The 14,991-nt window shown below is 34.5% G+C and overlaps 1 protein-coding gene across 7 annotated transcripts in view; it reads left to right on the plus strand.

The window, feature by feature from the left end:
• LOC106877721 (cGMP-dependent 3',5'-cyclic phosphodiesterase) overlaps positions 1-14,991 on the plus strand; it is a 434,395-nt gene that overhangs the window by 380,812 nt on the left and 38,592 nt on the right. For all 7 annotated transcript variants that reach the window (XM_052972474.1, XM_052972473.1, XM_052972475.1 and 4 more), the window contains 7 exons: positions 453-492; positions 3,128-3,191; positions 4,662-4,743; positions 5,911-5,971; positions 8,325-8,406; positions 10,517-10,551; positions 12,711-12,826. In XM_052972474.1, coding sequence (XP_052828434.1) covers positions 453-492; positions 3,128-3,191; positions 4,662-4,743; positions 5,911-5,971; positions 8,325-8,406; positions 10,517-10,551; positions 12,711-12,826 — 480 coding nt within the window. The remainder of the gene's footprint in view (positions 1-452; positions 493-3,127; positions 3,192-4,661; positions 4,744-5,910; positions 5,972-8,324; positions 8,407-10,516; positions 10,552-12,710; positions 12,827-14,991) is intronic.

Consider the following 14,991-nt stretch of genomic DNA (forward strand, 5'->3'; position numbering starts at 1 on the left):
TTTATAGCGCTGTTTGTTATTGGATAATAAAGATAGAATGTAGAGTTTACAAATCATTACCTTTAGGCCAACTGCCAAGAACTCTGACCATTTGGGTATTGGTCATTCAAAATATTACATTGTGGTTACAACAATAAAGAGAGAGGAATGTAATATATTGGTGAAGAAATGCCACTGTATAGATAAATCAATAGGTCAATAGGTTGCCTGCCAACCATCTAAAAGATTGATATTTCTTATCACATTATTCATTCTTAATTCTTAATTGTTCATTTCACAGCTGTAAATAGGTCTTATTACATGTTATATCTAAATCATTATTCATTGCACTGAGATTATTACGATTATTACCTTTAACGGCTTACTTTTTAGCTTTTTTTCTTTTTAACGAAAAATGAAAGAATGTTTGGTACAAAAGCTGAATCTAATTCTATTCATATTCATTTCATCAGGCACTGCTGCAGGTTGCTAGAAACTTGTTTACTCACTTGGGTAAGTTACAGATAAAAATTCATTTGAAATCAATAACCGTCTAATTGCTAACACTTCTGTGACTGTATATTTAATGAAATACATTATCTTTGTGTTTCAAGTGATTTATAATATACTTGAGAATTGGGAAGGGTTTCATGAAATCAATTACTTTTTAATAATATTCAGAACATAACAAAAAATTCTAATATAAAATTGACAGCAGGTTTAATCCTTTAGCATTCAAATTCTTTCATTAAAAGCAATGCTTGTTTATTCACATTGTTTTGAATAAATCATGCATTATCTCGTAGCTTTGAGATTTTGATTAGCTAACAGTTAATCTTTTTAATGATATTGTACGGTTGTTGGAGTGGGGGCCAGACTCGGCCAGTTTGAGTATAAAACATAAAATATATTGACTGGATATGGCTGGCTTCAATGCTCAAGTGTTAAACTTAAATATAATGCTTTAAAACAGGTGATTTTTGTATGACAGAGCCAGGGCTAGTCTCTTACAGGTTAACATCAAAATGTTTTTTCAGTAACTTCTATGAATCTTACTAAATTACTTTTATGTTAATCATTAAATATTTATGATGCAACTACCTCAGTCTCAGGTGCCCATTAGTTTGCAGTCATCCGCTATATGTGCTTTATAAATTCGGTTTGAAATGAGAAAATATGTAAATTACTGAAAAGATTCAAATTATTATCACATAACAGAATAATCTATGCATTTATTTTAATCTTATTTACAATTATTAATTTATTTACATTTCTCTAACCCACAGAGAGTTTCTTTAGCTCTGTAGATGATTCAGATGTTTATATTGACCATTTAAACAATATTTTACAAATTCTTGGCTTGTTTTCTCTAAGATAAATTAAATGATGAAAATAAAAGTGTGTATAGTTTAAAGACACAATGTTATATCTTAGAAATTAATGTGTACAGTTAGTCACTTGGAACTATCCTTTTACAGTTGATACTGAAGTTTCTCAAAATCAGCTTGAGGATAAAAGTACACAGTTTCTAGGGGATTCTTGGTGTAGTTCAATTGTATTGATTTTTACTACTATAACTTTACTTCACCTATCAAATATTTGTTTCTTTTATTTTTTTGTCAGGAGGAAAGGTTGTTTCCATGATATGTTTCAGGGTTTTTGAGACTGATAGGAGGGAGTAAGAGAGGTATTCTCAAAGCAGACCCCAATAAGGTGGGGTTGTTATGTCATGGTTAAGTCTCCCACACAAGAAGGCCATGGCAGGATTTGAAATCAGAATGCAAAGAACCAGAACAAATACATCAAGGCATTTGGTTTGCTCATTCTTACAGTTTTGCCAAGCCTTGCATTGGTACTTTTTTCATCAACCTTGCAAGGATGTAAGATAAAGTTGGGCTCTGCACAATTTGAACTCAGTGCACTAATAGTTGGAGCAAAGCATTTTGTTTGATGCTCTAACTACTCTGTCAAATCCAGAACTTATACCCATTATTGTAGGGTTCCTAATTCCTAATTCCAGTGGAGGTGCAATGGCCCAGTGGTTAGGGCAGTGAACTCACGGCTGGAGGATCGCAGTTTCGATTCCCAGACCAGGTGTTGTGTGTTTATTGAGTGAAAACACTTAGAGCTCCACAAGGCTCCAGCAGGGGGTGGTGGCAACCCCTGTTGTACTTTTTCGCCCCAACTTTCTCTCATTCTTTCTTCCTGTTTCTTGAGTAATGCTGCGACGGACTGGCGTCCCGTCCAGCTGGGAGGGGGGGACACATACGCCATAGAAACCGGGAAACTGGGCCCATGAGCCTGGCTAGGCTTTAAAAAGGTGCATAATAAAAAAAAAATAATAATAATTCCAGTAAAGGTCAAGACTACACCTGGAAATTAAGATGACCAAAGCAAATGCTATATAAAAAATGGTTGAAATTGCTCAGATGTAAAGAGCACGCATTTACAGATAGACTTCTTGACAGATTTACACACACACACGTGCACACGCACACGTAGTTGTATGGTCTACGTATGCAAAGTGACCAGAATTGTATATGACTGGTTCAGAAGCACACCACTAGCTGTGATATGATATGAACTAAGAATTATGTTGTTAGTTGTTCAGCACTTCAACCTCAAGGTCATTACAGATCATTAAATTATAGGAACCTTTAGTTCGTTACTCTTAAAATATTCATTATGATTATACTATTTCCATATATTCAGAAAAATCAAATTTCCTTAATGAGATCCACTCCCTTCTAGGCACCATCAGAATTTCAAACTTTCTCAGAAGCAGTTCTTTGATGGAATTGTTCCATAATGAAACCTTAGTGCTGAAAAAATTATCCACTCTAGCTTTCTTCTTCGTTAATTAATCAAATCATTATTTTAGACAGTCACCAATAAATTCATCTAAAATAATATACATGAAATGGTATTCTGGAATCAGTTTCCATTGTTGAGTTGAAGGCTTTTACTTTCTTCTCTTAGCATCTGTCACACATCATTAATTGGGTAATTATACAGAGTAACAAAGATAATATTATAGCCCCATTTTAGTTGCTTCTGTTTTTCTCATCTGGTTCTAATGGATGCCTGTTTACTTTGAAGAAACATGTTTCAAATAACACTTCTTTTTCTATCATTACCATTTTTCCAGATGATTTAACCAAATTGTTAAGAGAGATCATGCAAGAAGCAAGAAACTTAACCCAAGCAGAAAGGTGAGGAAGACAGCCATATTTGGTGGGGAAAGATGCTTCTTTTTGTTCTATTTTATAATGTTATCAATGTTCTTATTGTTGTCTGGCATGGTTAATAATTTATTGATTGTGTTACTGTGTGGCACATACACACACACACACATATGCATATTAATATATTTAATATACGTATATATATATATATATATATATATATATATATATATATATATATATATATACTACATATGCTATATACATATGTGTGTCTGTATATATATTGATGCAGGCACACTAGTGAACAATGTTTTAATAAAATTCTCTCTAAGTCATGCTTCAACAAGCAGACCAATTAATGAAGTCAAATGAAATTTTCTGGGATTTCCATTTCCAAGTAGTCTGACTAATGGCTATAATTCCAGTCCAAATAATTTCTTTGCAATGAACATTGTAGTTACTGGTCATAGGTAATATCATGAGAAAGTTAACTAGTAACAAATTGTAATGGTGTGATTCTGCATGGCTGTGTGGTTAAGAAGTTTGGTTCCCAGCAATATGGTTTCAGGTTCACTCCCACTGCTTGTCACTTTAGGCAAGTCTTTTCTGCTATAGCTCTTGACTGACCAAAGATTTGTGAGTGGATTTGGTGAATGGAAACTGAAAGAAGTCTACTGTAAGCCATCGTTGTCATCATCATTTGGGTTGAACTGTTCAACTAAAGCAGACAAGCCAGAGGACTGCACCAAGGTCCACTACCTGCTTTGGCATGGTTTCTTCAGCTGGATGCCTTTCCAAGTGCCAACCACTTTACAGAGTGAACTGGATGATTTTTGCATGGTATCAACACCAGGCTAATGTAGAAATCACTTTGGTCAGCTGAAGACTATATTAGAAGTTACTTTGGTCAGCCCAAGGCTATAATAGAAGTCACTTACCCAAAGTATAACTTGGTATGACTGGAATTTTATATTGATGTGTGTGTGTGTAGTAGTAGTAGTAGTAGTAGTAGTAATGTTATGAGATTATATAAAAAGTAAAGACTCCCTTTGGCCATGAATGACCATGGGATTGCAACTAGTAAGTTACCCTCCAAGGAACTTGTGTGGACAAGGTTGTTTATGGAAGACCAGCAGTCACCCATACTTACCAGCCACCAATGTTGTCCAAGGGAAAGGCCAAGGCTGATAGAGCTTGGAACCAGTGACGTTGCAACTCATTTCTACAGCTGAGTGAACTGGAGCAACGTGAAATAAAGTTTCTTGCTGAAGAACACAACACACAGCCTGGTCTGGGAATCGAACTCGCTACCTCATGATTGTGATCCTGATGCTCTAACCACTGAGCCATGCGCTTTCATATGAGATTATGTAATATAGCGAATAATGCCTTGCAAGGCCCAAATTACATCAGTTCAAAGTTTTGAGGGAAATATTAAGTATTCTCAGTGATACAGCCTATTTATAATGTTTGTGTTTTATTGTTTTATTACAGGTGTTCAGTGTTTTTGATTGATACTGAAACTGAAGAGTTGGTCGCCAAAGTATTTGATGGGATTACCACTGATAACAACGAGGTGAGAGCTTTATCAATGCATATCAATACATTATTTACTTCTTTAGTGATGATAACACAACTAGAAACTTCCTTATTGACATCACCTTCTTTCTTGGTTCTTTGTAACAAGGACATCCAGCCTTAAAAAAACAGTTTCTCCAAGAAATGGACTATCCCATTCCATCTCATGCAAACGAGGAAAAAATGTGTTTATGCATGTGTGTGCAATAGTATTTAGAATGAGTACCATCTGGCTTTAAATATGGTTTGGTGATGCTTTTGGGAGATCTGTAATTCATTGATTTGTTTATGGGCACCTTAAGCAACCGCCTTTTACTATAGCTGCAGGCCAACAAAAGCCTTCTGAGTGGACTTGCTCAATCAAAACTGAAAGAAGCCTGTCGTGTATGTATATATACATGTGTGTGTGTCTGTGTTTGCCCCCCATCTCCCATCACCACCATCATTCTTGACAACCAATGTTGGTGTGTTTACATCCCTGTAACTTAGCAGTTTGGCAAAAGAGACCAATAGAATAAGTACTAGGCTTACAAAGAATAAGTCCTGGGGGTTGATTTCTTTGACTAAAAATCCTTTAAGGTGGTGCTCCAGCATGACCGCAGTCAAATGACTGAAACAAGTAAAAGAGTAAGGCATAAAAGACTTTCACCAACTCAATATTTTATAGTTGCAAGACAGTGAGCTGGCACAATTGCTAACGCCCCAAACAAAATGCTTAGCGGCATTTCTTCCGTCTTTACGTTCTGAGTTCACATTCCACCGAGGTCGACTTTGCCTTTTATTCTTTCAGGGTCAATAAAATAAATGTCAGTTGAGTACTGAAATTTTGGGCTTTATGCCAAAATTTGAAATCAATATTTTATAGTCCATTTTGTCTGTCAATTGATGCAAAACATTACTGTTAATGTAGCCTCTGGTTATGTCATTATTCTTGAACCTACACCTGCTTATGTTAAAATAAATCTTGTTGCTATCATCATCATCATCATCATCATTATCATTGCCACTGCCTTCATCATCGTAATCATCTTTACTTTTTTCTTTTTGCTATTGCAACAGCTGTACTACTTCTTTGGTTTCTATTAACAATACCGGATTTTTTTTTGATTTTTCGTATATTTCAGGCAATTTTTGTACTAACAATACATTTCTGTTTCATTTCTAGCCACAATCAGAGATTCGATTCCCACGGTCACATGGTATTGCTGGTCATGTAGCAACTAAAGGTAAATAATTCTTCACTTATAGTAGTTAAATGCTCTGAGGAAATTACATTTGGTTTTAAAATCAATATTGTGTGTTCTGTAGGTAAATATCATTATATGTATAATAATATATGCCATAAGTTTTTTTTTTTTTATATATTTTGTGTGTGTATACACTTGTTCATCTAACATATATATATGTACATGTGTGTGTGTCTCCCTCTCCCAGTCTCTCTCGCCCTGTCTCTCTTTCTCTCTTTAGACCATTAATTCTTAGAGTTCCCCAAATTTTACCAGAGAAGAATATTAGTTTTTACTCGTATTTTTTTCATGCATATATATTAATTCATTTTTCTCTATTGTGTATATCCAAATGTGTGTGTGTGTGTGTGTATTTATATATATATATATAAATATGAATGCACACACATATATATGTGTCTGAGTATAATAAAAATTGAAGATTGGAGTATGTGATATTACTTTTATTTCAGCTATGAAATAAATGTAATATCACAAGCTCCAATCTTCAGTTCTTATTTTCCAGACTCTATGATGGAAATGGAATCTTGGGATTTTCTGTTTATTTAAAATAACAGTATCATAGGTGAAATAGCCCTTTTGCAATTTTCAGATAGCTGTTGTCCATAGAAGTTCTTCTCAAGATAAACACACCTGGATTATCTAATCCCAACTGACTCACTAAATATATGTTTATATACATACACAATGAAGGCACATGGCTCAGGGGTTAGAGCATTGGGCTCACAATCATGAGGTAATGAGTTCAATTCTCAGATGAGGCTATGCATTCTTGAGCAAGACACTTTATTTCACATTGCTCCAGTTGACTCATCTGTAGAAATGAGTTGCAGCTTGTACCAAGCTGTATTGGCCTTTGCCTTTTTCTTGGATAACATCGTTGGCATGGAGAGGGGAGGCTGGTATGCATGGGCAACTGCTGGTCTTCCGTAAACAACTTTGCCTGAACATGTGCCTCAGAAGATAACTTTCTAGGTGCAATCCCATGGTCATTAAAGACTGAAGGGGGTCTTTACCCTTTACCCTATACATACACACCCTTATATATATAGGTGCAAGTGAGGCTGTCTGGTAAGTTTACTTTCCAACCACATGGTTGCAGGTTCAGTCCCACAATGTAGTACTTTGAGCAGATGTCTTCTACTGTAGCCTTGGGTCAAACAAATCCTCTGTGAGTGGACTTAATAGACAGAACTGAAAGAAGTCCATGATATAGGTGGTGCCCCAACATGGCCACAGTCTAACGACTGAAACAAGTAAAAGATAAAAGATGCATATGTATGTGTGTGTGTGTGTGTGTGCATGCGGGAAGGGAGCACATATTTGTATGGCTGGAAGGAAGGGACACACAATGCAGGGCTTGGAGAAAGGAACACATGTTTTAGGACTTGGAGGAGGGATACCCCTTGTAGGACTGGGGAAAGGGAAACACAGTGTAAAACTGGCCTAAAGTGCTAAGTATATTCTGGCATTGAAGTGTTCATGGTTTTATCATGAGAATTTGATCAAAGACTTTACAATTAAAAAAAAAGTAAGAGAAAACTTTTCAAATATGAATAAAGTGGAAGTATACAATAATAAGCATTATTTTCCGTTTTTGTTTCATTTTGAATACTAAAAATTTATTCTATGGTTTATCATTGTTTACATTTTGAATTACATACACATGGGGAGGGCCACCAAAATCTTTTAAGTGCTTAAGGTCTCTATGGCTCTTAATCCACCCCTGATAAAGGGTGACAATTAAGAATGTTGGGTAACAATTAAGAATGTTGAAGATTATTTAGGGTGTGTGGTCTGTATAAAGTGAATGCAGTTGTGCTTGGATGAAAGAATAAAGAAGTGGATAGTGATAAAAACTATGAATAAATAACTAAGATTCCTGAACAGTTATTGTTATTCCATTCCTTTTGTAGTTCTTAAATTGGTTTCCTACTTCAGGATTAAGTTCCTTATGTTTTTAATCATCACCAACAGATGAAATATATTATATGTTGCTTGTGTATAAGTATGTGAGTGTGAGTGTGATTGTGAGTGAGGATATGCGGTTAAGACAAGATGAAAGTGGATATATGTGGCATGTGTGTTTATATATGTATACTTGGCAAAGATTGCATATGTTTATGTGTGTATCCTTATTAAAATGTATGCATGCTTAGAGGGATAAATAGGTAGAGAGAGAGAGAGAGAGAGAGACAGAAAGACAAGAGCTGTGTGAGTTGTGTATGCAAGAGAGACAGAAAGAGAAAGAGGAAGGAGAAAGAAAGTAAATAAATAGAACTATAGAGTTGTTGCTAATACATCAATCGTAATGAAACTTTATCTTCAACAGGAGAACTGCTGAATATTCGGGATGCATATTCTCACCCACTCTTTTATCGGGTGATCGATGAAAATACTGGCTTTAGGACACGGTAAGTAACATGCTGACCAATAACATTTTCAAAGGATTTTCTCATTAATCTAACTATATTAAAATCTTACAGAAATAAACCATCCAAATCTTTTTATCTGAATTCAAATTGCCTGCAAGAGAAATCTGTTTACTAAATTCTTTATGAAACTCTGTTCTTCAGTGTTAAATTACTTGCTATATTTTTCTTTGTGTGGTTAAGAAATTCACTTCCAAATCACGTGATTTTGGATTCCTTCCCACTGCATGCCACCATAGGCAAGCACAAGATTGTGTGTTCATTTATATTTGTGGTTGTCCAAAATTCAATGGACTTCAAGCAATGACATTGTTGTCAATTCCTCTGTGAACCAATCTCCAGTTGGAATTGTGTCTTTATAGAAATGTGTAATAAGAGATCCTTTACTTGCAAAGCAAATAAGGATTAGTGACAGGAAGGTCATCCAATTGTAAGATAATGCCATTCTCATCTCTTTAGTCAGACCATGCAATCAGTTTCTTTATTGCAATAGAATTTGGAAACACAAGCAGTTTCTCTAAATCCATTTGCTTCTTCCACCTTTAGCACCATTCAGAACTTTTGAGTGTTAGCTTTCCTTTTCTTACATTTCAGCATTATTCTTTCTCACCCTCCTCATGGAAAACAACAAGGTGTGAGTTTGTGTTGACTCTTATCAGACTGATGATGTTACATAGTTGTTTTAGTAAGGTAAAGTTACCTTCTTGGATCATACCTTCTCATAAGGCATATATATTCTGCATTTGGACAGGATGCTGATTTGTTGTAAGATTACTCATTTTTGCCAGCTGAGTGGACTGGAGCAATGTGAAATGAAGTGTTTTGCTTAAGAACACAACGCGTCGCTCGGTCCAGGAATTGAAACCACAATCTTATGATCATGAGTCCAATACCCTAACCACTACGTCACATGCCTCCACAGTTGTTTTAGTGCATCAGCTGGAATATTTAAGACTTGTTTACATCAATAGGCATACTCTAGATTCGTGGTTCTCAACCATTTCTTATTTTTGATTCTTATCTTATTTGGATGAACCCTTCATAACCATTCGATGTTTAAAGAAATCCTATTATATTTTTATAATTAAATATTAGGAATACATTAAAAAGATTGTTAAAATGTTGCGAACCACTGCTCTATATGAAAGATGACTATTTATATGCTATTAGAATATTCTATGGCAATGATTCTTCTCACAAATAACCATACTGTCCAGCCCCACTATGTTAACCTAGGGTTAACATGGACTGGATCATCTGGCTTGGCAAAGTGTAACTCCACTGTTGCAGTCATGAAGCACATGTATGTGTTTTATATAAAATTGATACTTTCTTTTCATTCAACCATCACCCATTCTTTTCCACTTTTAGCCAAAATAATTAGCTGTCAATAGCTGACATCAATTCTACAAAGTTCTATTGATGATTGCTGCTTTAGGAAAATGCTTTATCATCATCATCATTTTAATATCCATTTAACCATATTGTAATGAGTTGAACAGGTCTATCTTGTTGTATATCACAAATTCATCATCAGCATTTGTCATTTCACTATTGAGACTGAACATCAAGATATCTCTTCACATGTTGTTTTTTTTTCAATTTACAATTACCCACAGGTACCTTTCATTGTCAGCACATGGCTATATTTTCATCCACCACTCATCATCCATTTTGCATCATGTGACCATATCAGTGCTCTATTTATTCTTACACGTTTGATGACTGGAAACTAAGGTTTAGCACTCCTGCTATTTTAATATTTTTCTCATTTGGAAAGGATTAGCTTAATAGGTGTGTTTGTTAGTAAATAAATTATTTTTTTTAAATGTTGCTGAATCTTTTAAAATTATTTTCCTTTTACTTTTTGATTTTGATGTATAATGAAAAGATTATGAGGAATTGGAAATGTTATTTTGTATATATATATATGTGAATTCTTTCAAGCAAGTATATAAAGGAATTAAATATATATAAAAAATGAAATGTTGTAAAGTACATTTAATAAGAACAGCTGGAAAAAAATATACAGTTTTTCTGAAGAGGAAATCTTATTTCAATTTCAACATTTTATTTTTTAATTTAATTTCAGAAATATTCTTTGCTTTCCAATTCAAGATGAAAAAGGTAATTACAAACCATTGTTCCCCTCAACACTCTCAATATTGATAGATTTTTCTGCGTAATAATTTCCCAACTCCTACACTTAATCCATCACATAGTTCAACACTACCACTTAGCCCTTGGATGCTTTTAACGGAATTCACTCTGTTGAAAATATTTGCGTTAGGTCTCCCATATGAAGATAGCTATGTAAATTGTTCTGGAAAGTCTCCACTTTGCATCATGGAAAAATACCATATTGACATGCAAAAAAAAATATATATATATACATGTTCTATAAAGGAAATGAAACTGCATCTAGATGCAGTCACCCAAATTGATAAATATTGAGAAATTTGTCAAAGTTGCTGGCAAGATAAATATATTAAGATGACAAAGTAATAGTAGCATGACAGTAAATTGGCGCTCTGTCAGTTACAACGATGAGGGTTCCAGTTGATTCAATCTACAGAATAACCCGCTTGTGAAATTAACATGCAAGTGGCTGAGTACTCCACAGACAGGCGTACCCTTAATGTAGTTCTCAGGGAGATTCAGCATGACACAAGATATGACAAGGCTGACCCTTTAAAATAGAGGTCTTACTCATTTTTGCCAGTTGAGTGAACTGAAGCAACGTGAAATAAAGTGTCTTGCTTAAGGATACAAATGCCCTAACCACTAAGCTATATGCTTTCAGTATAACAGTAACATCTGATGAAAGCAATTGACAGTAAACGTCTGTGATTCAGAAGGTTGCAGCCAATTGCTTTCATTAATCAAATAAATTGTTGTTGAACTATATATAACAGATAATATGTAGCCTACTAATATTTACTTTAATATTTACAATTTGTTGATTATTATATTAAGCATCCAGCTATAAATACTTGCCTATTCAAGCAAATACTTTTGACTCTACCAGATCTAAAACTATGTAAAAAATAGTTAATAATAGGCACAGACCGTTCGTGTAATAAGAAGTTTGCTTTCCAGTCACATGGTTCTGGATTCAGTCCCAACACATGGCATTATGGGTGTCTTCTACTATAGCCCTGGGCAACCACGGCCTTGTTAGTTGATTTGGTTGATGGAAACTGAAAGAAACCTGTCACGTGTGTTTGTGTGTGTGCAAGTGTCTTTGTGTTTGTTTCCCACCACTGCTTGACAACTAGTGTTGATTTGTTTACATCCCTGTAACTTAGTGCTTTGGCAAAAAGAGACTGATAGAATAAGTACAAAACTGAAATATAAGTACTGGAGTTGATTTGTTGACTAAACCCATCAAAACTAAAACAAGTAAAAGATAAATAGAAACATTATTATTTTCTAAATCTCTCAAAGAGAGATATTCAGTAACAGTTCTTTAAAGTAAAGGCTATTTTCCAACATAATGTGGCTGTCCTGTAAAGGACAATTGTTACTGTTGTTTAGCCCCAGGAAACATCGTTTCCAGATGGCTATACCACATAATATCTGTGTCCATATATTTTCGAACAGAGGAGCTCAGCACCCCCATCCAGCACAATACAACATCTGTGGATAGGTCACAGACAAGTGTCATATACCCAGCTGGAAACGATGTTTCCTGGGACTAAACAACAGTAACAATCGTCCCTTCCAGGACAGCCACATTATTGTTGGCAAATAGTCTTTACTTCAAGTAAAAGATAATAAAAATGAAGATTATGCAGACTCATGGGATAATAATGTTAAATTCTAAGGAGTAAAGTTTATTGGCCCTACCCTTAAAGGTGAACTAGCCTATAAGTTTAAGCAAGTACTAAGTGAAGTGAAACTTAGGACTAAAGTAGTTGAAAGGACAAGCTGATCCATCAGATCACAGATATAAGCAAGACATTCTTTTTCCATGAGACCACATCTACACAAAATTAGTTGAAAGGACAAGCTGACCCATTAGATTGCAGATAAAAAAAAACATTCCCTTTCAATAAGACCGCATCTACAAACTTAATGTACTGCACAGCATGCAAAATGAATCCAAAATGAATCCAAAATAAATTTTTTTTTTTTTTTTAAATTGATAAAAAATGTCTTTTTGAATATTTCTACTACTTTTTATTTTTATCCTTTTTGATATATGTTTGCAAAGAATATTATAAAGGATTGCAAGTTCGTTGTTTATCCATGTTCAGTGGCAGCTGTTCTCTTATATTCTATAGGTTGTGTGATTGGAGTGGCCCAGTTATGTAACAAGAAAACAGGCCCTTGTTTTACTGCATTTGATGAGGCTATCGCTTCAGCTTTTGCTGTCTACTGTTGTATAAGTATTAGTCATGTGAGTTACAGCTTCATTTTTATTATTCTTAAACTTTTTCTTCTTCCTTTACAACTAAAAATATCTAATTAGAGATACCTAATTAGCCTCAATATCCACTTAGAAAACTCTATAATCACAATCATTTAAATATAATTATCACCATAAATATAAGTTATGATATATTCTTGCTGTTGTTGTTGTTTCTTTGTGAGTCAGTCCTTGAATATAATTTACTGTTTGTACCATTAATATACCTAAACCCCACAGTAGCTCACTGATAAAATCCTGATGTTCCTATATATAAAACCTACGTTCAAATTATGCCTCATTTATACTTAAATAATGAAAATTAATTTAGGGATACACCAAGCTCGTTGTAATGCTCATGAGGACCATTCTTTTATTTGTAATATGAATGGTCATCATGAGAATTTACATCATTATTTCTGGCTCCCCCTCCATTTCATTTGACCCCAGTAGTTCATTGATAAGTACATTGTGAGCCATTTGATGCAAGCTCAAGACCACCCTGCCTGGAAAAGCTGAACCAACAGAGGTGCCATCTCCTAGAAACAGAACAGGATTGCAGGGAGCACAAAGAAAACATGAACTGTGCAAATTCAAAATCAATTTGTTGTCTTCAGTCCCAGCAGACCATGAGTCCCCAACCTGCGACAGAGACTTCCATGTGTGCATCAGACTGATCAGCTGCAACCAGTCACACTGTGACCCATCTTTTTCCTCCAATTGATGTCTTTGGTTGACAATAACTGATGCACTAACATAACACATTGTGAACCTAATATTACCTCATTTTGTTTTACACTTGGAACAAATTCTTTTCCATCTTAATCACTTCATCACCTCCAAATCCATCCCCTTCTCATATTCAAAATAGATTCAAATTATCATTCAATATACTAAACAGTTTTTCCTCCAATTTGCAAGCACTTGCAAACTCTGATCCAACCTTGCTTTAAATCAGATGTCATATGTATACACTGTCTTATCTGCCCCAGTTTTGTACCAGCTGAAGTAAATATCCACTATCACTCATGGAATCAATAATAGAGGCCGCCATGCAAATTTCATGGAATCTGATAGGTTTGTTAGATTCTTCATGTAAATATTTCCAACTCAGTTTGAGGTTTCATCACCATAATAGAATGAAAATTGTGCTTTTGACAGTTACACCAACATTTCCACTACGTCTTCCTATCAAATTCATAAACATTCAGCTAATTCTTCTGGTCCTTCGACAATTACCATTGGTGCAGCTTAGTTGCCTGATAAACAACTGTTATCATGGGGTTAAGCAAAGTGCTTAACACTTAGAGTGTACAAGCTAGCAGCTCTAGAAAACTGGAGCTACAAGATTTAATCGTTATCATCATCATCATTGTTTAATATCCGCTTCCCATGCTGGCATGGGTATATAAACAGATGTCTATAATGCCTTCTACTTAAGTATACATATCATACCATCCTTCATTTCTTCCTAACATTCTGTGCATAGATGTCATCCACATGCAGTCCTAGACATCTCACTCAAAACTTGCACCAACTTGAACATAGAGAGATCTTATAAATGTCTTCCATTGAGGAGATGCTAGGTTTGAGTCCATTGGCTGTACAAAGACAATCACTAAAACGTATCAAGGAAGCAATCTTTTATTCACTCATCCATTTCTTGTGGATAAAATACAGCTAGAACCATACACTGATGATCTATTTTGAAGATTTTTTTGGACATGCATCTGATCATCGACCCCAGTTCTTGAATTAGATTTGTAAATCTACCACTTGCTAGACTGATTATGCCTAATTAAAAAAACATGTATTTATCATCATCATCATTATCATCATCTTCATCATCATCATCATGAATACACTATAAATATTCTTAGTAAATATATCCTAGTTGAATCACAAAGCTCAGTTACTTGATAAATTACACCGAAATATGCATCACCTTGAAATTCACTGAACTCAACCTATAATAAAAAAAATATATATTTTAAAAGTCTCTAAAAATAAATGAAAAATCTATAAAGTTAATACAGGAACATATTTTTTTTTATTTTATTTATTTATTATTTTTTTTTTTTTTGCAGTTTTTCAGTTACATCTCAGCAAATGTTTATTTTCGTGCACAGTCAGATTTCATAAAACGTAGTTTAGAA

The sequence above is a fragment of the Octopus bimaculoides genome, chromosome 13, assembly GCF_001194135.2.
Source record: "Octopus bimaculoides isolate UCB-OBI-ISO-001 chromosome 13, ASM119413v2, whole genome shotgun sequence".
NCBI lineage: Eukaryota > Metazoa > Mollusca > Cephalopoda > Octopoda > Octopodidae > Octopus > Octopus bimaculoides.